This window comes from Xiphias gladius, chromosome 6, assembly GCF_016859285.1.
Source record: "Xiphias gladius isolate SHS-SW01 ecotype Sanya breed wild chromosome 6, ASM1685928v1, whole genome shotgun sequence".
NCBI lineage: Eukaryota > Metazoa > Chordata > Actinopteri > Istiophoriformes > Xiphiidae > Xiphias > Xiphias gladius.
Window position 1 is genome coordinate 10,495,545 of NC_053405.1, and position 21,943 is coordinate 10,517,487.

Sequence of the window (21,943 nt, forward strand, 5' to 3'; positions counted from 1 at the left end):
CCTTGAAGCATTCAGATGAATTTCAAGGATAAGGGTGTACATACAGGATGAGAGATCTGATAAAAAATATCAGACAGAGCCAAACAAACAGCCCTTTTCCTCCTCCAGTCTGTCTCCTCAAGAGGCTTCTGCGGAGCATTCAAGCTCTTTCTCAGCTTCATATTCATTCAGATGAAATAATTCCTTTCAGGGACAAGAAAATATTACAACGGTATTTGGCTGCTGCCTGCAGCAAAGGCCACTAAAAGAGGGACTACTATAATAGCTCCATCTGGACGAGCTGGAAGACAGACAGTAGGAGGGCTGAGCTTTCTACGGGGAGCCATCAGAGAGAACAAGGAGGCTTTACTACACGTCCTCTGAACTACGTGGCTGCATTCACTGCAGGCCTCCATGCCACGTTTCAAATTACTGCTTGGATATATTTGAATGTGGTTCATTACCTCCTGTAAGAGAAATCACATTTCATGTACAGTAGATATAAACTGACAGTCATGTAGGAAAGTCACGTGCTAAGTTTAACTGAATCAGGGCGATTATTTTTGAATCTCCACCTCCCCAACCATCTATCATGGAAAGGATGCCAGTGTTTAATATTATTCTCACTGCTGTTGTATCAGTTGAAGATTTATTTTAACTTATTGAAGGCAGCATGAGAATCAGGAGCTGACAACACATAAATGAGCCAACAAAGTGGGATATATGACTTGAAAATCTATCAATGTAAAGAAAAGAAAAAAAGTGAAAAATACTCATCACAGTTTTCCTAAATTCCAAGGAGACATCTTCAAATTGCTTTTTTTTTTAACTCAACCAACAGTCCAAAAAAACAATATTCACTTTACTATGATATCTGACAGAGAAAGCAGTAAATTCTCACAAGTGAGAAGCCGGAACTGGGGAACGTTTAACATGTTTGCTTGAAAAGAGACTGAAACCGCTGATTCATTTTTCTGTTGACTGACTAATCGCCACAGCTCTAGTCTTCATGAGTTTCATAATTCTGGACCTGCTCTTAAATGGACCCCCTGCAAAACCTACCTGAACCCAACATGCACAAATTCATTTTTTAAAATAAAATCCTGGTCCAAAATGCGGTGGACCATAACAGACCCAAACAGAGAGCGTCCCCACACTGACAGCAGTGTGACTTACCACCATGGCTGAGAGGTGCACTTATCCATGTCATTTTCCCCCTGCAGTTCACAGTCCCCGCTGTCTGTCAGCCTCAAGAACACATTTCCTCCTCGATGATTATGTCACACCATGCGATCAGACCTGATAGGCAAGCTCACTTCAATCCACTTGGGTATGACAGATACTGACACACAGACCTGAAACCAGTGGCAACAGAACAGGGCCCTACCCAGAATCAAATTAGACTAAACAGGTGGACCTGTGAAGACCTTTAACCCAAGGCCAATCTACTGTTTATTAAAAACCTATAAAAAAGGCTTGTGTCTCTGGCACGTTAACTAATCCAGTGAATGCAGGAGAATCAAATACAACAGCTTTTGAATGTACAAACTCATAACTAGAGTTAATAAAATGTAAGTTAGGTTTCGTGTCCAGTTATGAGAACACAGCATGTAAAGAAAATAATTGAACTAGAGAACGTTCAGATGTGGTGTGTGTAAATGAAAATAAGACCATGTTGCCGATGTTCTGGAGCGACTCTTGTTCATCAAAGACAAGACAACAACCAAGAACTGGGGCGGCTTTGTGGACGAGTTCAGACCCCCCCAAGCCCGAATCACTGAACCCCTCACAGACTTTTAAACGACATCACCTTTGAGTGTCTGAGTGCGGGAGGGTGTGAGCGCTCAAAAAGGGGGTGTGACGCTTTGTGAAATTATGGTAAGTGGACAGAGACATTTCTGTGGACAGTGTGAGGCCGATACTTCAGACTCTGAGTGTTTGTTGTTTGTTCTATATTTATAAATAAAGCACTTCTATTGAACCAAATCAACATATTTTGAAGTCACCATCCTCAGATGGTGAAATTTTGTACACACAAAATGCCGGTAAACAATATGTGTTTATGAATAAAAGGAAAATATCACCTTACTGGCTTCTTTTTTTTTTTGACGCTCAATTGCACTGCCATTGTCGTTTTACCATCACAACGCTATGCATTGTGAGTTGTTTTGTTTTTTTCAACAAGCAAAGTGTGCAGACTGGCAGAGTTTCAGTAAGTATGTCTAAAGGGCTCAAAAAGTCAGCCAGAGAGCCCTGCTGATTTCACAGTGGGGCAGCCCTTTGACGGATAAAGCCAGCACAAAATCTGTCACTTTCGACCTCGCATGTCCAACGGCACACATATACAGTAAAAGCTTTGGACTCCAAAAGAAAAGTGAGCATGCTTTCAAAAATAATGCCATGAATAGTTTTTGTGTATCAACTTACTTGATACAAAGTGCAGTAAAAAACGAATCAAATCAAATATCTGGTGTGACCACACGCCTTTAAAACAGCACCAGTTCTCCTTGATACGGTTTCTCAAGGTACTTGGCAGGTAGGTTGTTCCGAGTATCTTTGAGAACATCAGTGTTCTCAGTCTCAGTGTCTTCTGTCTCAGTGTCTTCAGTCTCAGTGTTTTCTGTCTCTTCACGTGAACAGAGATTAACTCCATGTTTTTGAGATCAGGGCTCTGTGGGGGCCAGACCATATATACAGTATATACAAAACAAATGAGTATCATCAGTAGTTTCATCAGCGTTTAAATATTTCCGTACTTTCACGCTGACACACACCATGGCTGGGTGTATCGTCATAACTGTTTAATCCTTCCTTGCTGGCTTCCTTCATCTCTCTTCTTAACCTCAGTACCCATTCACCGTCCAGAATCCCTGATCTGTGAAACAGAAGCTGCACCCTCCTGCCTGGCCCCGCAGTCCGATGCGAGCAGTCACTTCTGTAGCTGAGAAAATACGCCTGTGAATAGCCTGAGGGTGAAGCTGCAAAACCCACTGCAAAAAAAATCCTATTGGTTGCACTTAAAAGCCAAAGGCTCACACTTGAAATGGCAAATCTGAAATCTCGCAGGGGGTCTGATACGGGATGGGGATGACAAAGAGGTTAAGTAAGGGTCAAAGTGAAACATCCTATTTAAAGATGTATGCAAATAACCTTACATACAGCCGGGTTTCCAGTTGCTGTTTCTCTTTTATTTGATTCTTCAACCTTTTAATATACAGACACTCGAGAGATGTGTGGGCATTTAAATTTCTGTGACTTTTACTTCCTTCCATCTGCGCATCTTTAGAGAAAGAGAGGTGAAAAATGATGTTGCGGCTGGCTGAACTGTGCTTATGCCAAAGACGCAGTATTCTATATCTGAAGGTCAAGCTCGATGTTCTCAGTGGCTGTAACACAACTTTCACTCACAAACCCTGTGTTTGACGTAGTTCTAAAAAATTTAGTCTATGAATCGATTAGTCAAATAAAGAATTAACACATATTTTGACAATATATGGATCTTTCAAGTCATTCATCAAGCAAAATGTCAAACAATAACTGGCCCCAGCTTCTCAAATGTGATGATTTGCTGCTTTCCCCTGATTGATATCACTGTAAATTGAATATCTCTGTGCCCTGGGCACAAAGTCAAGTCAGGTTTATTTAGACTGTATGGCCTAATATCACAAATCACAGATTTGCACAGCATACAGCACCCTCTAACCTCAGACCCTCAATTAAAATACCCACTTAATACGATAAAGTCTGAACTGAAGCTTCATGTTACCTTAAATCCATTTTTGCACAGAAAGAGGACTGGGGATTTTATACCCTATCGCTTACATTGACATCTTGTTAATAAAGGATCAGTATTGACAGGATGAATGATTGCCTTGACCAGTAACCCTAAACGTATGCTTTAACTGAGGTCTCTTGTATTTTTTCCTTGTTGAGGGTTTTTGTTTTGTTTGGTTTTTTTGCGGGGGGGAAGGGTCTGAATCTGTTCAAAAGTTCCTCTTTTCATTTCCACAGACAATGTTTCCTCGCTGAGCTGCAGTGGCGGGATTGTAACACAGCGAGAGAATATTGTAGGAAAAGTATGACAAGGGACCAACAATTTTAACGTACATATGGACATGTGAGTACAGTTTCAAGACAAACTTGAAAAAATGTGAACCTATCCTGTCGCCGGCGCAAGTATAAAAACTCATGTTCAGCCTGCGAGGTTGAACAGCAAGTGTTGAGCCGTAAGCTTGGGTTTGTCCTTTTTGCTGCATCCATCTGAAATGAGTTCAATCTCGATGGGAGCATCGGCTGAGTGCTCCAGCAGAGCATCATTTTTCAACATGTGTTCAATAAGACTACACACAACTTGAACTCTACTGTGGTTTTACAGCCCCGGGGGACTTTGGGCTTTGCAGAAACAGGAAAAGCTTTTTTGCTTTTTCTTCGTGGCAGTTTCTCTCTGTTCCTCTGAAAGTATTTCTCCTTTAAGGGTCTGCGTCCTCTGACCTCTGAGAGCAAGCGGCCGCGTGTCCACATTCCTGAGCCAGCGAAAGTGTCTGGCCCAGTCCGGCAACATGACACGCTACAACTACCCACCAAAATAGCACAGCAAGGAGAAACACCAACTCGTACTGTAGCTGCTCAACAAGTCCCCGTATCTGCAGCACAAACCGCAACCCAACATATACACCTTCCAGGTTTCCTACACTGACACAGAGTGAGGAAAGCTTTGGAGTAAGACAAGTATTATGGTTGGCAGTTTTACATTCCCTTTGATCGGAAGATGTTGACCACCTCACCAAGCATCTCTTTAGAGCTCCGATTTATAAGAGTACACTCCATTACACGACCAGAAGCCTTTAACTGCCAAAACGCTTGGAAAAGTGCCTGAAACTTGAGCTCTGGTTGTGTCAAACAACAGCACGACCCTTCAGCTATCTGAAGGTCAGCTCCTCTTGCAGGAGTCTGACTGATAACTTACTGCTGTCTCCAATCGCGAGGTTGACACAAAGCCAGAGCGCCGTGTTTTGTGTTCAGGATATAAAGGTCAGGTAGAGACAGAGAGCGAGCGAGAGAGCGGGTCTTTCATTTCAATTGTCAGTTATTCACTTTCATTCCGGTAAAACACGGTGAAATGAAGTGAGTAGAAAGAGAGATGACTGTTTATTCATGCCGTTGCAGATGTCTCCAAAACAGCAATTAAGAAGCTCTTCCCCCCACTGAGCAGCTGGTTTCTCCTTGGCTGGTGGGAGGACGCAGACGCTGAGCAGTTTTCATGGTATTACGCTGCAGATTATGTTCCCTGTGAAACCAAGGCTTAGACGTCCTCTGTGCTGTAGAGGGAGGCTCCACTGTGACGCTAGGACAGATTTCAACATTGAATGAGATGATCTTCGTCCTCCCATATGAAACTATGGTAATTATGTAGAATGATTATCATACTGTGACCTAATCTGCCACATACTGTATATACAACTATAAGAAGTGGGCATACTGCAACCTTCTTTGATGTTTCAGAGTTACGGGAATAGATCAACATTTTCAATAATAATTTTATTCACTTGGAAGCATTGAAGCATTTCTTCAAAAAAGTGCCCAACAAAAAATCAAGTAGGGCTACAACTACTAGTTATTTTCACTGCTGATTAGCCTGCAGATTATTTTCTCAATGCCCATTATCCTTTCCCACATCCCACTAATGGGCATACATACAACATACATACATACAAATAAAGCAAATAACTTGTTTTATTTGACCAACAGTCCAGAACCTAAAGATATCCAGTTTACTATCATATATGACAAAGAAAAGCACCAAATACTCACATTTGAGAAGGTGAGAGCTCAGAATATTTGGCATTTTTGCCTAAAAATGACTTAAACATATAACTGATTATCAAAATAGTTGCATTTGAAATTTCTGTCGATTGGCTAATCGTTGCAGCTCCAGAGTCTTGACACTTTTTGGGCAGACCTTAACTCCTCTCCCTTGAAGAGAGCCACCAGTATTTCTCAGTGAAAGTGCTTCTCATGTGGCTGTGGCTCCCTGAGCTGACTGTGTTCAGTGACTGGGGGGGGGGCAGCAACTTCTTCGGTCGACCGGTCAGACAGAAAGGTGTTAAAAACAGAACCTCCACTACATACAGTATGTTTGACAGCTTCAGTTATTTTGAACATTAAGGTTTGACATGCAAAACGTACCACGAATCTTGTACAATGAGACGCACAAATTAAACAGTCCAAAAGTATATGGAGCAGTTGAGCTGCAATGGAGCGACTGACAGGAGGACGACGTGATGAGTGAGACACCGGGCGACAACAGTAAGAGGAGATCGTGCTGACAACATCTGCGACATCATGACAAGCATGAAACTTCCACTCTGTGAATCAGATTTCGCACTTAACAGTACGGTTACAATTTCCACAGATGCTGGGGGAGGATAGCTTTATGGAGACGTGATGAGTGTGGGTTTGGTTCAGAACCAAATAAATGATTGATGATGTAGGGATGGGCGGTTTGATCCCCAAAGTATCAATCGTCTAGTATCAAACAAGAATCAAATTCATTTATGCACAAAAGCGCTTTCTTCAATTTCATGATGTGACTGCCATTAAGAGCAGCCTTATTTGAAATTTTACAATAATTCCTACATTAATATTAGGACGTTTTACACTTGCACTTGTAATTTTAGCCAAATTACATCTATATCCACCACACTAACTAATTAATTATGACTAAATACCCCAGTCTTTGCTGGCATTTCAGCAGATTTTTCTGATGGTGGGCCCAGTGATCTGATGCTCAGCATTATTTGGTGGGGAGATCAAAATCCAAACCCGCAGTATCGCCCATCCCTGCCATGCAGAGCCACAACACAGAGACAACAGCATGTTTGTACCTCTCTCGATGTAGCGGGTACATTTTACAGCTCGCAGACAACTCCTCTGCAGCAGGAAAAAAGGAAAGAGGATCCAAGTTAAAAAGTGAGACAGTGTTACCTGTGGAGGTCGTCAGACATTATTTAGGGATGCCCCAATCAAGTTTTTCTCCCTGGTGGAAGTTATTTGGTCTGCTTATACCCGCTGCCAATCCAGAAGTGAAAATCTTCTACAACAGAGCAGCTGCACAGCACACACTTCAAGTGGACTGGCAAAAACCAATCCAGTTTAAGTCAGATCAGCTTGAGGACCGAAAAACCCCCAAATTCAGAAAGATTGCACTGAATCACAGCATAGCTTTGAAGACTTTCATTGATCAGATAAAATAGCAAGGTACACATAAAAATAGATGGATTCGATATAGACACACTCAATCATGTGATACAATCAAAGCATAACAGCGAAACCACAGCTCCACTTAAAAAAGGTTCCTTAACATACTGGTCACACTGGAAGCTGTTAAAACTGCCTCATTAACACTCATGTTGTAGCGTAGACCTAAATAGTGAATGCACTAAAGAGTCAAGGCGGCCCTCTCAGTCCAGAGGCTCCTCCAAATGTGGCCAAGGGCTTGAGCTTTTGTACGTGCAGATGAGGACGACCCAGCGGGTGCATCATTTTCTGCCCTCAACATCCCATCAGTCAATTGCACACCATTCATTTATCTCATGGCGCATTCAGGGTGGCCCTCTTTAACTGCTTGCCACTTTGTATTTACCAGGCATTTGCCTTTAGTTGGTCATCAGCTTCTGATAAATATAGAAATCAACTGGACGCATGGAAACACTGCTTCAGGTTGTAAATAACGGGGGTCTGACATAAACTACATTTTATTTTGTCAGCAGCCTGTTACAGAAAAATTAAGGATTTCCATTATATCAAGACCTTCTCTCCGTGAAATTATATATTTGATTTGTACACGGACCTTTAAGGACTCAGATGAGATGGATAGGTACTTGAAGACAAGATGTACACAGCATGAGAGCACCTGTGCACCTAACACTCATTTTGTTTATGTGGCTGGTTATTAAGACTCTCCTCCTCCTGGTGTTAATTACTGTCAAGTGGGTAGAAGAGCTGCAGGCTTGTGTCTGCACAGGGTGGCCCCGCAACTAAATCCATGTCCTTTCTGATTTTTATTTGGACTGGGGCATTGGACTCTGCTGCCTCTGTGACGCAGACAGTGATGGAGAGTTGATACGCTCAGTGAGGGCGCCAACAGTATAAACGCATCAAACATTATGAAATCCAAAAAAAAAACAGACCAGCCGTCAAACTGCAAGCTTTTCTGCTATTGCAGATGTTGCACAGCAGGTCTACATACGAGCTGCCGTGCCACCGACATCATTTGATAGGGCATAGTCTACCTGAAGCGTTGTACCTTGGGTGCAGTGCCAGTCTGACTCACTTGCCTGTCACATCCAAATTTACAGATTTCACTGCTCCGTGCCTTTGCGTTGTGTCTCAAATACTGTGCATGAGTGGTACAATATGATGGAAAAATTTGGAAAAAAATCGACCTTGCAAGCTTTGGAGGACCTCCTTTACACACCACCAGTTCCCGTGTCTCATTTGAGGACGAGGCAAAGGCTCAGCATGTCCTTAGGGACATTCAAAGGATCCACCCACGGATTTGAGATGCAGCTGTTTGGGCAATTAATAGGTGAGCGCCAACATTAAGTTGCATCGCTGTGCAGTTTTACTGGTCTGAAAAATTGTGACATCCCAACTCCGCAACTTCCTAAGTAAGTAAGTTGAAGTTGTGAATAAACAGACTATAAGACCATAATGAAACGGCACTTTGCAACCTATGTATGCATTAAAACGTGTTATCCTGTGATAGTAAAATGTATACTATGGTATGATAATTGGCCTGTGATGTAAATTTCTTTTCACTATCACTTTAAAGAGGGAGTACGAGCCACACTGCAAAAGTGTATTAATAATGCTAATAATAAATCTATGAGTAAAACCCCTAATAAAGATAACAGAGCACTGATAATACTCACATATTGTGCTCTTACAGTCATTTGAGAAGCATCTCAATTCAAGCGTCACTAAACTGACATAGAAGGAGGAGGCTGACAGCAGGGACTCTGGTAATGTGAGGAGGGTTCAGGTGTGTTTGAACCGAGCTGAAAGCCTGCATGTACAATGCAACACACACACACACACACACACACACACACACACACACAGTTAATGAGACTGAGCACAGCTTGACACCAGGAGCTTCACACAAGCAAACCCACCAGGAATCCCCTGCACAACAATCGGCCTGGAAGTGGTCCGAGCTCCATGAACTGTGTGTGCGTGTGTATGTGTGTGTGTGTGTGTCTGAAGGATACATGAGTGACCTCTGTTTGAGTGTTTTATCGCATGATCATAAAAATATCACAATCGGTTTTTGAAAACCGTCTGTGTACCAGCCAACGAGTTAAATGTACATCACCCAAGATCTCCCAAGGTGTCATTCCCACAGCTGTCATTCTGGTGTGATTGGACATCAGACGCCTGATGAAACTAGGTCAAGCTCCACAATTGACAAATAAAGGGTTTTGTTTTGGTATTGTCCATCAGGGTGTCAACAGAGAAAGCGACGCAGTGTCACATGTCGACTGATTCCGACCGATTGCTCCAAAAACGCTTTAAAGCAACGGAATTGTCCAAGCGATCAAAGCGCCACACGCTCGAGAGAGTCCTGAAAGTCACCACAAAGTTCACTTTTTCAGCATTTCGCCATTTCAACCGACCACTTCCAGACAACGGGACTGAACGAGCTGTAACATTTCACACACAAATCTCCAACTTACCCCATGCTCCGAGGATCTGGACGCTGTTCAGGGGAAAGATTCCACTCCGTAACTCCTTCTGTCCTTTTTTCCTCGGTCTCCAAACCGATTCCGTCCTTATCTGAAATCCTGGACCTTAAGTTAAATTTCTGGAAGAAAAAAAAAAAAAAAAGAAGACAAATCACTTCCGACTCCAGATTCCCCCGTTTCGCCTACAACAGTACTCCTCTCAAGTCAGTTGTTGTACTCCAGCCTGCTTGCCTTCCTTTGTCCGCGGGTGTCCACGGCGAGCAACACCACGGATCTGTCGTCCCCGTGCGTAATTACGCACCGTGGACCGTTTGGCTCTGCCCCGCGGGCCGGAAAGACGGAGGAATGGCGATGAGAGTGTGACGGCAGAGTGCTTTTGGCTCAAGACTCCTCCAGTGCTTGCGCTACGCTCCCCTCCCGCCTCTGTACCGGATCACACTGGGATCCCATTCAACTCACTCGCTGGGACGGTGGGGCCTCTTCAGCGCCGTCTGAAGGCCACAGTGCGAACGACACACCGGCCCCTCCTCCTCCCGATTCCCACTTTCCACATAAATGTCAGAATGTGTAATATAATATGTGGAAATGGCCCGCGGACAGTGTTAAACGCCCCCTCAGTGCGTATTTATGAGGTAGGCTACAGCGTAATAAAAGCTTGAAATATCTGAAACGAGTGGAGGAAGAACACGAGCCAAATGGCTGTTTGCAACAAAGCCTCAGCAAATAATCGGTCAGATGCACAGTGCAATCCCGCACCCGCTGTCTGTGTCGATCTCGCGTTGAATCAGATACTATTCAGAAGAGAGCTGTTTGTGAAGAGCTGTGTGGCGATCCCCAGCAAACACCACGATGTATGAAACCAAATGGAAACGTTAAGCATCTTGCTGAGAATGGGAAAGGACAAACTATAAGCCTGGAAACCCGACTGTAAAAACACCATAAAGCTCAATAAACCTACTGTAACCTACCAACATTGAGTCCCTACTGGGATATTATGTATTCATACAATGATTTTATTCATTAGGGAGTGCAAGATATTTCATAGCCATGATTATGAGTCTTGAAATACCATGCAGAGCATCAAACCTGTTCCTTAAATACTCTGCAGAGTAATGGATAAGATCAATAATCGTGTTTTGAACCCCTGAACTTTCTCTTCACATGATGTTTTTAAAACTACCCCCATTATTTAAAAACAAACAAACAAAATAACACACAACACGTTTTTTACCAAATCTAACTTGATCTGACATGTTTGGTCAAAAACGTATAAAAGAATTCACATACACATACACCTATAAAATGTAAAACTACAAAAAGTATATTGCACGCTGCAATATTCAAAAGACACTGTGTAAAAATAAATTCATTACATTCCGTAAAGTACAACTAGGAAAGCAGTTTAAAAAGGGTTTTGGGAAAGTGTAAAACTTTCATGGGGTCACTAATTGTTAAAAAAAGAAAGAAGGAAAGAAAGAAAACACAAGACACCCATTTATTTCTGCTCGTTAAAGCTTCAGAGACTTCCTTATAAAACTGGTGAAAATCACTGCCAACATCCTTAGAAAGAGCTGCTTTTCACCTCATTAATTCATACAGGCCTCGGTTCGGCGTCACCACTGATTTAAAATGAATCACTCATTTGCCTGAATATGGGCTGAACATGGGAGAGTGGAGCAATAAATGTAGTGGAAGAGCGATGGGAGCAGCTCCCTTGCACTAATCGTGCTGCTCAGTGGCCTGTTACAGAAATGCAGCTGACTGCTCCTCCGTGCTTCGGGGAGGCAGCAGGAAATATCAGATCTCCGCCTCGCATGCCAAAACGACCCTCGTGTTCATTTAGAAAGACACTTCGCGGCCAGTCCGAGGCAGTTCGCTGCACAGCTGGGAGGTCTGGGCAGGACAGAGCTGATCCTCCAGGCCTCCGCCTTTGACACACAGGGCATTAATCACCTCTGGCAGCCCAGTGCGCGGACACAGATGGGTCTTCACGGTCGAGCTGTGGCTGAATCGGACTCATGGAATTCTTCTTCATGCAGGTGGGACAGAAAGACAAAAACCTGCATGATGTGACAAACAAAGCAGCAACTGCACTGCACATCAAGTCTAGACAGAGAATCAAAGCCTAAATGGTTGCCATTTTCAAAGAAGCTCTAATTGTCTGAACTTTAGTTTGGGTAGGAAAGACAAATGGCACAAATATCAGCAGATCTAAAAAGTGAAAACTTACTTCGTGACCACAGCTAGTTGTATGGTGTGAAAATTCACCTGCGGAGACATGACAGTGGCTTCAGCCAGCCCAGTCTTATTTCACATTAAGGGGTGAAATTGCTGAAAACACAGCTTTGTCTGTAACCTTCACCTGCCTATTGTGAGCTCTGACGTTCAAGTTATGGGTGCAGCAGTTGAACATCAAATGAAAGAAACTGAGACACGAACATTGTCCTCTGCTTTTCAGCTGTCCACGCTCAGTTTTTTCAGATGTCTCGATCATCCTACGAACGCATCACTCCCCTGCTTTTTAACCTCATAGCACTGCATTATCTCACTTTGTGAATATGACATTTGGAAAAAAATATATCCAGACATGGAAAAAGCAAGATTCGAGTCTTGGCATGTGGATTGTTGTTCTGTCTAGAAATGCAAAAGTGCGTAAAAGTGTGGTGAGCCTCGTTGAGGGGCTTAATAATAAAGGAAACAAGAGGATAGTGGTGTTACAGTGGTGTCATCGTGAATGCCTTGTTTAAGACTCATCCAGTGAGGTATCAGTCCATCCTGTTCTCCAGGCTACTCTGCCCAGGGTGTTTGTTTGTTAGACAACATCAGTATTCTCAATAAATCCTGAAGATCTGTCAAGATGTGAGATCATTCCAGATTTGTTTTTTCTTTTTTCAGATTTATGATGCACTAGTTTGCCCGTGAATTTCCCCTGTAGTGTCAAATGCTTGATATCCCGGCCAGTGTGAAGCCCGAATGACCAGACAATAAATTGGAGCTTTTAAATATTACGTTTTTTTTGTTTCATTCCCACATATAATAAAACACAAATGTTGCTAGTTAAGAGGACGGTATTAAAACTTGAATCATCCTGCTCCATCTGTTCGCTACAGCAGCAGCAGCAGCACAGTGAATTCCCGCACGGCTCTGAGACTTCGTTAAAATCAGGAGGCGCTCCCGGCTCGGTTATTTCAGATCAACCACAGGAACCAGACTCGGTCTGAGCAGCGAGAAAGCAAAGAGAACCACTAATAGCTCAAGGTTTAAGTTCAGGGCTTACTTCCATCCAGACCAGCTGGGGATGTAGAGGAGGCTGTAAACCCACCACAGCACACATTAGCCTGCCTCCGAACGTTGCTGAATAAAGCTCACTGACATTTTCAGGCTTGACATGGTAAAATTACGGGCTGCAATAGCAAAAGGAATTTTGAGGCTGAAATTATGTGAGGATAAGATGAATAAATATTTTTTTTATGATTTTTTTTGCATCTGCTGGTCATTATGGGGAAAATGGGGAACACAGACCATTAAATAAACAACATGACACAAAATTCGATTTGTCAGTCACATGGAGAAAGTAGGAGGTTTTAACTGATCTGAAACTCTGGCTTACTTCATCATCAAGCTGTGAATGGGGAGGATTTAAGACAGGCCATCTCTATTAAATGGCTGAAAGGTCATTTTATAGTAGTGAGCAATACAAATGTGTGTTGATATGAGGCCTCAGAAAACAAGAAAGAATGAATTACATTTCCTCAAATATTTTCAAAGCTAATGTATCACAAATACAACAATTCCTCTGGGGTTTGCACAGCTTTCTTATAATAATCTGTCTCATCCATTGACCCAGCTCTGCTGGCGCGTGCAAATAATAACCTTAATGACCAACTGTATTATCCATACTGGTCTATCAGTGTTGGCTGCAAGTCAAGAAGCAAGGAGCAGGTGATGAGCTTCAAAACAAATTGACAAACTGTGCGCAGGTGTAAGCAGCCGATCAGCGGGTTAGCAGTCTTTAGTACTGATTTTGTGATCCTGCGACAACTTTGGCAGGTTAAAGCAATTTGGCCACGAAAAAGCTTTCATATGCTTTGATTTTACTGCCGCAGCGCTGAGGGGCGAAATAAACAAAGCCAGATCGGATTTAGAGTACTGTGGAGGTGTAAACAGTTGAGCTCATCTGGGCACCTGGTGTTACACAATAACATGTCATTTCGCTCTGAACAAGGCTGGATTACCAACTGGGCAAAGCTGAAAAGTGTCCCAAAAGCCCCAGTGTGTGGATGGTCTGTGCTCATTTTATTCCTTGAAAATGTGTTTGTGAAAACGCAGCCTGAAATGACAATATCGGCTGAATTTGAAATGACGAGATCCTATAGATCCATCATTGTTACCCAACCCAGAGGCCCTGTCTTGTTGAAGGACCCTGAGCCCCCAAAGCTGGTTTTAATACCTACTTAAATTACTGTAAATTAGCATTGTGCTCACATGGTGCATAATCTCTTTAATGTGTATGTTTGAAAGTGCAGGATACATACACAATGCACAGAGGGATGGTGGCGGGGTTGTCAGTTGGGTCCCACAGGTCAGTTTTGCCCCAGGACCCCAAGTGGGTTGATAAAAAAAAAAAAAAAAGACTGGTCAGTTTATCTAATATTGATAGGCGACGTGTCACGGCTCAACAGACAAGGTATGCATATACACTACCCCAAATTATTATATGTGACCCTATGCGATTAAAGCTATGGGGGAGGCTTATGGGTAAAAAACGAAGGTGGGATCCGCATTTTTGTAACGGTGGTTACAGTGTGTCAGCATTATCTCCAGAGACGGTTGACCAGCAGAGGGCGGCAACACGCCCCTCCCGCCTACCCTACCTGCAGAAGAAGACGCCGGCGTCGCGTTTTTTCTACGTGGTAACACAGCGACCGTTGACGTAACGCACGAGGATGGTTTACTCAACATTAAAATAGAGTACCTTGGTGATTTTTTTTTTTTTTTTTTTTTTTGGGGGGGGCGACATACTGTAAACAGAAGTGGTCTTCAAGCTTCGGGGAACGTGATAAATCCGACATGGGTGACTTTTCGTCGCTGGGGCTCTCAAACTGGCTGGTCAAGCAGTGTAAACAGCTGGGAATCAGCAAACCCACTCCCGTCCAGGAAAACTGCGTGCCAGCTATCCTAGAAGGTAAGACAAAGCGGTGTCAAATCTTCGGGTTGAAAACATGTCACCAGGCTGTCTACCTGTAATGTAAATATCTTCTTACCTGACTTTGAACAGCCGGATCAGCGGTCCCGACAAGTAACGCAGATGCCCATTGGAAAAAAAATAATAAAAGTCATTTGAATGCTCAGCGATTACCAGTTGAGGTAAAACCCCTGGAAAGAGCTGAGTACTCAAAGTTAGCGAACACTGTTGTTTTCGTGCCGACAAGATTATATTTATAGTTAATGTTTTTTAGAACTGTTTACTTTGTTTTCAGTGATTCAGGGGTCTTGGACGAGGCTACTTACCTTGAATTTTCTCAAATGAAATACACAATAGTGGTTGTCAACCAAAAATAAATCTAAAGTCGGAAATTCGAAAATGTGTGGCATCAAAGTGTAGCCGAACTTACCAGAAAAACCTCAAGATAAAAAAAAAAAAAAATGCCTTTAATGGTGATCTTCACGGTTTGTGGAATTTTTGCGACAAGCTTTGACGCATAGAAATCATCTTTTTTTTTTCGGTGGAATTTGAGCGCCGGCCATTTCAGGCCATTAGACGAGGAAATAATAAATAATGCCTTGCTGGGTGAAATCCTTTTAAGTTACAGGACTGGTGCCAAAGTAGACCCGGACTCAGAGCAGGTGAATGAAGGTGTTCTGTGTTTTTGTTTGTTTGTTTGTTAACACAGGTCGGGACTGTATGGGCTGTGCCAAGACTGGAAGTGGGAAAACAGCAGCATTTGTGCTGCCAGTGCTGCAGAAACTGTCAGAGGACCCATATGGTATCTTCTGCCTGGTGCTCTCTCCTACCAGGTCAGTGCCCTGTAGTCTCAGGAGGGAAGTTTGGAGACAGAGCTTGACTTCTACACTTTTACATCCAAGGCCGTATTAATTGCGGTAGCTATTATTACATGTAAGCTTCATGGTCCATGTATGGATGGTTCATTTTCCTGTTTATTACTGGCTATGTTAGATCGTGTCTTTTCAGTGGCGTGTGCTAGGGATAAATGTTTTAGTGATCTAAAACAGCAGTGGTAAAGGACAGGCTTGTGTGTCCTTCGGAATAAAAGTTCAATGGCTCTTTGTCTTAAACTGAACCGTCTGAATATTCAGGTCCTTGGCATGTCAGATACACATGAGCCACGGATCTTAAATAATATTTCTGAGATATAAAGAGTCTTATTCCGAACCACAGACCATACCTTAAAGTTAACAGTCAGGATTTCAACACAGGCGATTATCATTTCAGCCCACGAGGACGACACAATACCAACTGTTTTTCAAATAAATCTGTTTCCATCAGATCTGTAATGCGTGTGTTATTGATACTTAAGCTAAGGTGAATAGCATTGTGACCAATATGTTGAATAAATTCCCTCCCATGTTTCCAGCTGATAATGTTGTAAATATGATGTCATGCAGGGAGCTGGCCTATCAGATCGCTGAGCAGTTTCGAGTCTTGGGCAAACCCCTGGGTCTGCGGGACTGTATTATCGTCGGTGGCATGGGTAACTACATACCGTGCATCACTGGAGGCTACAACAGAAGCACGTGGGCTGCTCTGTGAAGTTCTTGCTGTGTCCATGTATAATTCACAGCACCCACATCTAAAATAATGTTTGTTTTGGCTTTAAATTAATAAAGAAACTGCAGTGGATATCAATCAATTTGCAGTCATCAAAGCAGATTTATCCTGTCTATGTGAATAAGATCCCATGTATCTACACACCTCTGTCATGTTGCTTTATAAAGACCATCACTTAACATGGGAACCCCGTTGCTTTAAAACTGTTGGTTCTGTCTGATGGCTCTCCTGTGTGCTGACCTTCTCTCTGCCGCGTTACTGACAGACATGGTGAGCCAGGCGCTGGAGCTGTCCAACCAGCCTCATGTGGTCGTAGCAACACCGGGCCGGCTGGCCGATCACATCCGCAGCTCCAACACCTTCAGCATGAGCAAAATCCAGTTCCTGGTGAGTCCAGGAGTTCTTTTTAAACTCATGTTTATCTCAAGTAGACCAAGCAGTAAATAGTTTGCTAAACTGTGAATAAGCAGTTGTTAATGTCAAAGCACACTCACACACACACACACACATTACTGAGCTGTTTCATTTTTAACCCCTTCGGAGCCACAGTATCATAGACATCTTTAATCGTTTACATGTCTTTTAAACAGCTCACTGACATTAGATTTTGTACAGGTCTTTTAAATTAAAATAAAGTAAAAGTCATAAAAATTTGACATTTGTGTTGGAAGAAACTAGTTCTACGACTGTATTTGTGGGTGTTTGAGAATACTTTTCGATCCACTACTTCCTCAGAAGCTAACTCATACAGTTTGCGATGTTGTGTTTGTGTGTTCGTCAGATTTTGGACGAAGCAGACCGGCTGCTGGAGCAGGGCTGTACTGACTTCACCAAAGACCTGGAGGTGATCCTGAAGATTCTGCCGGCCAAACGGCAGACGCTGCTGTTCAGCGCCACACTCACCGAAACGCTGCAGGAGCTGAAGAAGATTGCCATGAACAAACCTTTCTTCTGGGAGAGCACGTCAGAGTAAGTAACCTGCTGCTCTCAGGCTGTTGACAGGAAGTATTTAGCAAAGTGTCAGTCATGGAGACAGCAGAAAGACCGCATAGGTACGGCTTTGACTCGACAGCATGTTTGGCAGCAAGGCTGGAGATTGCTGCCGTCTTAAACTTTGAGTGTACAGGAGTTCACCTATCTTAAAGAGCAGCCAGGGCCAGATTTAGAAAACCATGTGTGCCTCATTTCAGAAGTATTCTTTGCCTTCAATCTTGGAAGTTACATATGAAACAGGAGCAGCAACTCGGAAGCTAATTTTGAATCTGATCCGAGGCGCAGCTAAAGACTGAAGTGAATTTTTCGCATGAATGTCCTTTGATTTTTAAGCGAGAGTCGTGCAAATAATGGGAGAAAAAAAATGTTAAGTGTGGTTGATTGAACATTCGGCTAGAATTACTACTGTTCAGATGATTTGCAGGGTTCAGATATGCATAGACAGCAGGTTCAAACTTGGGTTCAAACACAAAGCAGAGCAGGAGTTTTGCCTGTGTGGTTGTTTAACTTGACTGAGCTGCAGTGTGGTGAATGCACTCCTATTTATTCAATATTTCTGTTTGCTTCTCCTGTCAAAGAATCCTAACACGGCTGAGACGAGTTAGGTTTGTGTTGTGAAATCAAGTCAGTGATTTGACCACCTTCTTGATTTGGGCAGTTTTCATCTGGCTGAACATGACCACAGCGCAGACGCTATTGGTTTTTTTAACCTGTGTTGCACTGTTAAGGAGATCTCCACTTGTTTTGCACATTTGAATATGAAGGCATCCTGATTTGGTCATTACTATGAGTGACAAAGCATTTAAAAATTCCCCTACCTTTGTTCAACCTGGGCCTGAATCCAGAATGTACATGGAAGTGTGAATCATCATATTGTTGTGACCAGGACACGAACAGTGGAGGAGCTGGACCAGAGGTACATCCTCACTCCGGAGAAAGTGAAGGACGCCTACCTGATCCACCTGATCCAGATGTTCACAGATGAGCATGACGACTGGTCCATCATCATCTTCACCAACACGTGCAAGTAAGAAGCCCAAAAGTGATTCAAAGGCCATATACACTGGGCTCCTGTGCAATCCAGTGACGCTACTGTGATAAGCCTTGCTGCCTTAATGAAACTTATAGTGTTAGTTTTCTGAGAGAGTCTTCCAATATGTTGTTAATACAACTCCACTGGATTGTTATTGGTATTTTGTCAACCTTTATATACAGGTTTGTAAGAGGTGAACAAAATGCTTTATTAAAAATAATGTACCTTTTTGGCTTTTATTGTTAAAGAGGTGAACAGAAATTTGGCTAACAAGATGAGAAAAAGAAATTTCATTCAATCATTTTTTTAAGGCTTTGAAATTTACTTTATATCTTAGTACGATCAGTAGCCAGGGCTGTGTATTTGGTTCGGTTCACGTGAAAAAGCATAGAATTTGTTTTTTGTTTTTTAATTTTTTTTAAATTTTCCCCAGGAATTGCCAAATCCTCACCATGATGCTGAGGGAATTTAACTTTCCAACAATCTCGCTGCATTCCATGATGAAACAGGTGAGACACAAACTTGTTTTCACAGCTCTTAACTGAGTCCATCTCTGTGACACCAGATCAAGCCGCTGCCTGATCGCTGAGAAAGAACAACATCCACAAGTAAACTTCAGTAACGAAGGCTTGCTGGAGGATTTTTTTTTTTTTTTAGGGTTAGGGAGGGAGACACCTCCATGTTGGAAGAATGACAGCTGAAGAAGAGTCTATCAGAATCTGTTTTTAACTGGTCAGTTAAGTTTGCACATACAAAGAATTTGACTTTGCCTTGTTTAAGAGGGACAGACAGACAGATTTCCTCCAATGCATTGACGTGTCTTTATCACCAGCCGTCAGAGCTGCTCGACAAGCTCGTGCTGGAGGTGGAAATCATATTCGTCCAATTAAAGGGACAAAGACAGTAACGTGAAGTGAGCACAAAGCCTTGGCGATAATAGAGAAACAGTTAGTGCAAGGGATTAAAGTGGATTAAACCAGATGAATGGGCCTGCGGGATAAACGACAGCTCTTTATCTTCTCCAGAAACAACGCTTTGCAAACCTTGCCAAGTTCAAGGCCAGCGTCTACAAAATCCTGATTGCGACCGATGTAGCTGCCAGGTAAGAAGCTTTGCTGAGCTGCCGCGTTTCTAGTCCATTTAAAAGCAGCCTAGGAGCATTCAGACAGGCAGCCGCATAATGTAGACAGGCTGCAATCGCGTTGTTCGGACATCCTTTCCTGTTTTTTCTGACCCACAGGGGTTTGGATATTCCAACTGTCCAGGTCGTCATTAACCACAACACCCCCGGCCTTCCCAAGATCTACATCCACAGAGTCGGTCGAACAGCAAGAGCAGGTAATGGTTAACATCTTTTTAGTAGACTTTCCTGTTTCCTGTTGCTTACCTTGCTCAGGAACACCAACACTGATCCTCCAGTGTCCATGATCGACATGCTCTGTGGCATTACATATGTAAATTGAATGCCGCTCATACATGACCAAGTTTTCTTCCTCCATAGGGAGGAACGGAGTGTCCATCACGCTGGTGACGCAGTATGACATCCACCTGGTCCACTCCATCGAAGAGCAGATTCGTAAGTCGCTTGGTTATAAAGACTGAATGTTGATCACAGGAAAATCTTTGTTTCCTTCGTGTCTTTGGTTTAATAGACTGATCCAACTGGAGTGTCTCTAGGACTCAACTTGGCTGTAGGTTTTTGGTGGGTGCAGGGTAAAGATATGCTTTTCTGGAAATGAAGCTGATTGGATGATTGGATTGTAGGTTGTTGTTTAATGGTTATTGTCAGGAGGGCATTCAGAGACAGTGTTATGTGATGAGATCCCAGGCCAGATATGAGGCCAGTATATTGCAATTGCGCAGCCTCTGCCACCTACCAGGCACCTGGAAAGAACTGGAAGTCCTCAGCTTGGGTGGCTTTACGCACACCAGTTTCTGCCCAGGCCTGTGCGCGTGTGTTAAAACATGGTTTAATTACAAAAAGTGGTCCGTTGTGTTTTTACAGAGACAAAGCTGAAGGAGTATCCTGTGGTGGAGAAAGAAGTCCTGAAGATCCTCACGCAGGTCAACATGGCCAGACGGGAGTGTGAAATAGTATGGACGCCTCTTCTCTTCATATTCTGTCATTATCTCACCTCTTGGTGTTAGCTGGATGTTTCCGGTGTTCGGGGCTATATTAATGAGGGATTTCTTCCAAAACTTGAAACCACTTGCTGCTTGTTTTCATAATGACTGACAGTTCAAAGTTCTAAACCATTCTCCGCTCATGGCTGTTGATATTTTTCAAATGGGGATCCAGGATTGTAATGGATGTAATGTTTTGATACCAACCTCTTTTCTGTCTTGTAGAAACTCGAATCAACAGACTTTGATGAGAAAAAGGAGATCAACAAGAGGAAACAGCTGATCTTGGAGGGGAAGGCAAGTTCATTTCTGTTCATTAACAACTATCATAAGTCTTTATGGAACATTTTAACAAAGTCAAGTTTAATGTGTGAACACTACCAAAATGATGCAACACAAAGGGCAAGCTCAATTTATTTTAAAGGCCTCATAGGTTCCATTGATTTTCTAGAGGCCCCAATATGTAACCGTAAATTTTCTGGTAAGAACAATATAATTTGGTCTTAATAGTAGAGAAGCTGGAGGCTAGGTTACCTAAGGACTCTTATCAGTGCGAACAAGGCAAATAAGAATGTAAAATTTGCCTACAGGCAAACATAATTAAAAAAAACAAACATGGAAAATAAAGTTTCTAATGTTTAACTAATAATGAATATTTACTGTTTAAATGCAGTTCTTTAAAAGGAAATGCATTTGGAAATCAACATCTGCTTATAAACTCTCAAATCTATTGTCCCTCAAATAATTTAATAGTTCTTTCTAGAATATTAAAGTTACAGGCCTGTAAATTAAAACTTTACCTCAAATAACTCTGATTCTTTTGATGTGGTACCAATATGTGAGGGACTGAGCCTGACCGTAATAGTCAGCCAGTCATACTAATCAGTGTACAAAGTCCCCAGTGTAGAAACCATTCATCTCTACAAACTATAATGGTGTAGGAACTAATGATTTTGGTTTTAATGAAACGTTAAAAGTGTCCTGTTGCTGATATGTTATCCAACTGCTGTTCCAGGATCCAGACCTAGAGGCCAAGAGGAAAGCTGAGCTGGAGAAGATCAGGAGCCAGAAGAAGAAGTTCAAACAGAAAATCCAGGAGAGCATTGAGAGACAGAAACGTGGACAGCTGAAAAAGAAACTGATGAAGAGAAAACAAATGAAAAAGAAAAAAGCGGCGCAGGCAACGGCGTGAAAACTGCTCAGTCATGTATATACTAGTTTTATTACTGTGCAATATCTGTAATATTTTCATATTTGTCAGCAACTGCAAAATAAAAT

General features: G+C 42.6%; 2 protein-coding genes across 3 annotated transcripts in view; one reads left to right on the forward strand and one right to left on the reverse strand.

Moving 5' to 3' along the window:
* The window catches only part of LOC120790561 (homer protein homolog 3-like), a 48,751-nt gene extending 38,646 nt beyond the window's left edge, over window positions 1-10,105 (reverse strand). Inside the window, exons 1-2 of the mRNA XM_040128223.1 lie at window positions 9,957-10,105; window positions 9,717-9,844 (exon numbers count right to left, since the gene is read on the reverse strand). Coding sequence (XP_039984157.1) covers window positions 9,717-9,721 — 5 coding nt within the window. The 5' untranslated portion in view covers window positions 9,722-9,844; window positions 9,957-10,105. The remainder of the gene's footprint in view (window positions 1-9,716; window positions 9,845-9,956) is intronic.
* Window positions 10,106-14,795: 4,690 nt separating this feature from the next.
* ddx49 (DEAD (Asp-Glu-Ala-Asp) box polypeptide 49) lies at window positions 14,796-21,942 on the forward strand. 2 transcript variants are annotated; one of them, XM_040128101.1, is made up of 13 exons: window positions 14,796-14,910; window positions 15,620-15,743; window positions 16,353-16,438; window positions 16,781-16,902; window positions 17,297-17,484; window positions 18,395-18,535; window positions 18,975-19,050; window positions 19,567-19,643; window positions 19,782-19,879; window positions 20,043-20,117; window positions 20,547-20,635; window positions 20,891-20,962; window positions 21,681-21,942. In XM_040128101.1, exons 1-13 carry the CDS (start codon window positions 14,796-14,798, stop codon window positions 21,855-21,857), a joined length of 1,440 nt encoding a protein of 479 aa, XP_039984035.1. In that variant the 3' UTR covers window positions 21,858-21,942. The 2 variants fall into 2 exon arrangements, with proteins under 2 accessions (XP_039984035.1, XP_039984036.1); XM_040128102.1 differs by lacking the exon at window positions 14,796-14,910 and adding an exon at window positions 14,993-15,092.
* Window position 21,943: the final 1 nt, after the last annotated feature.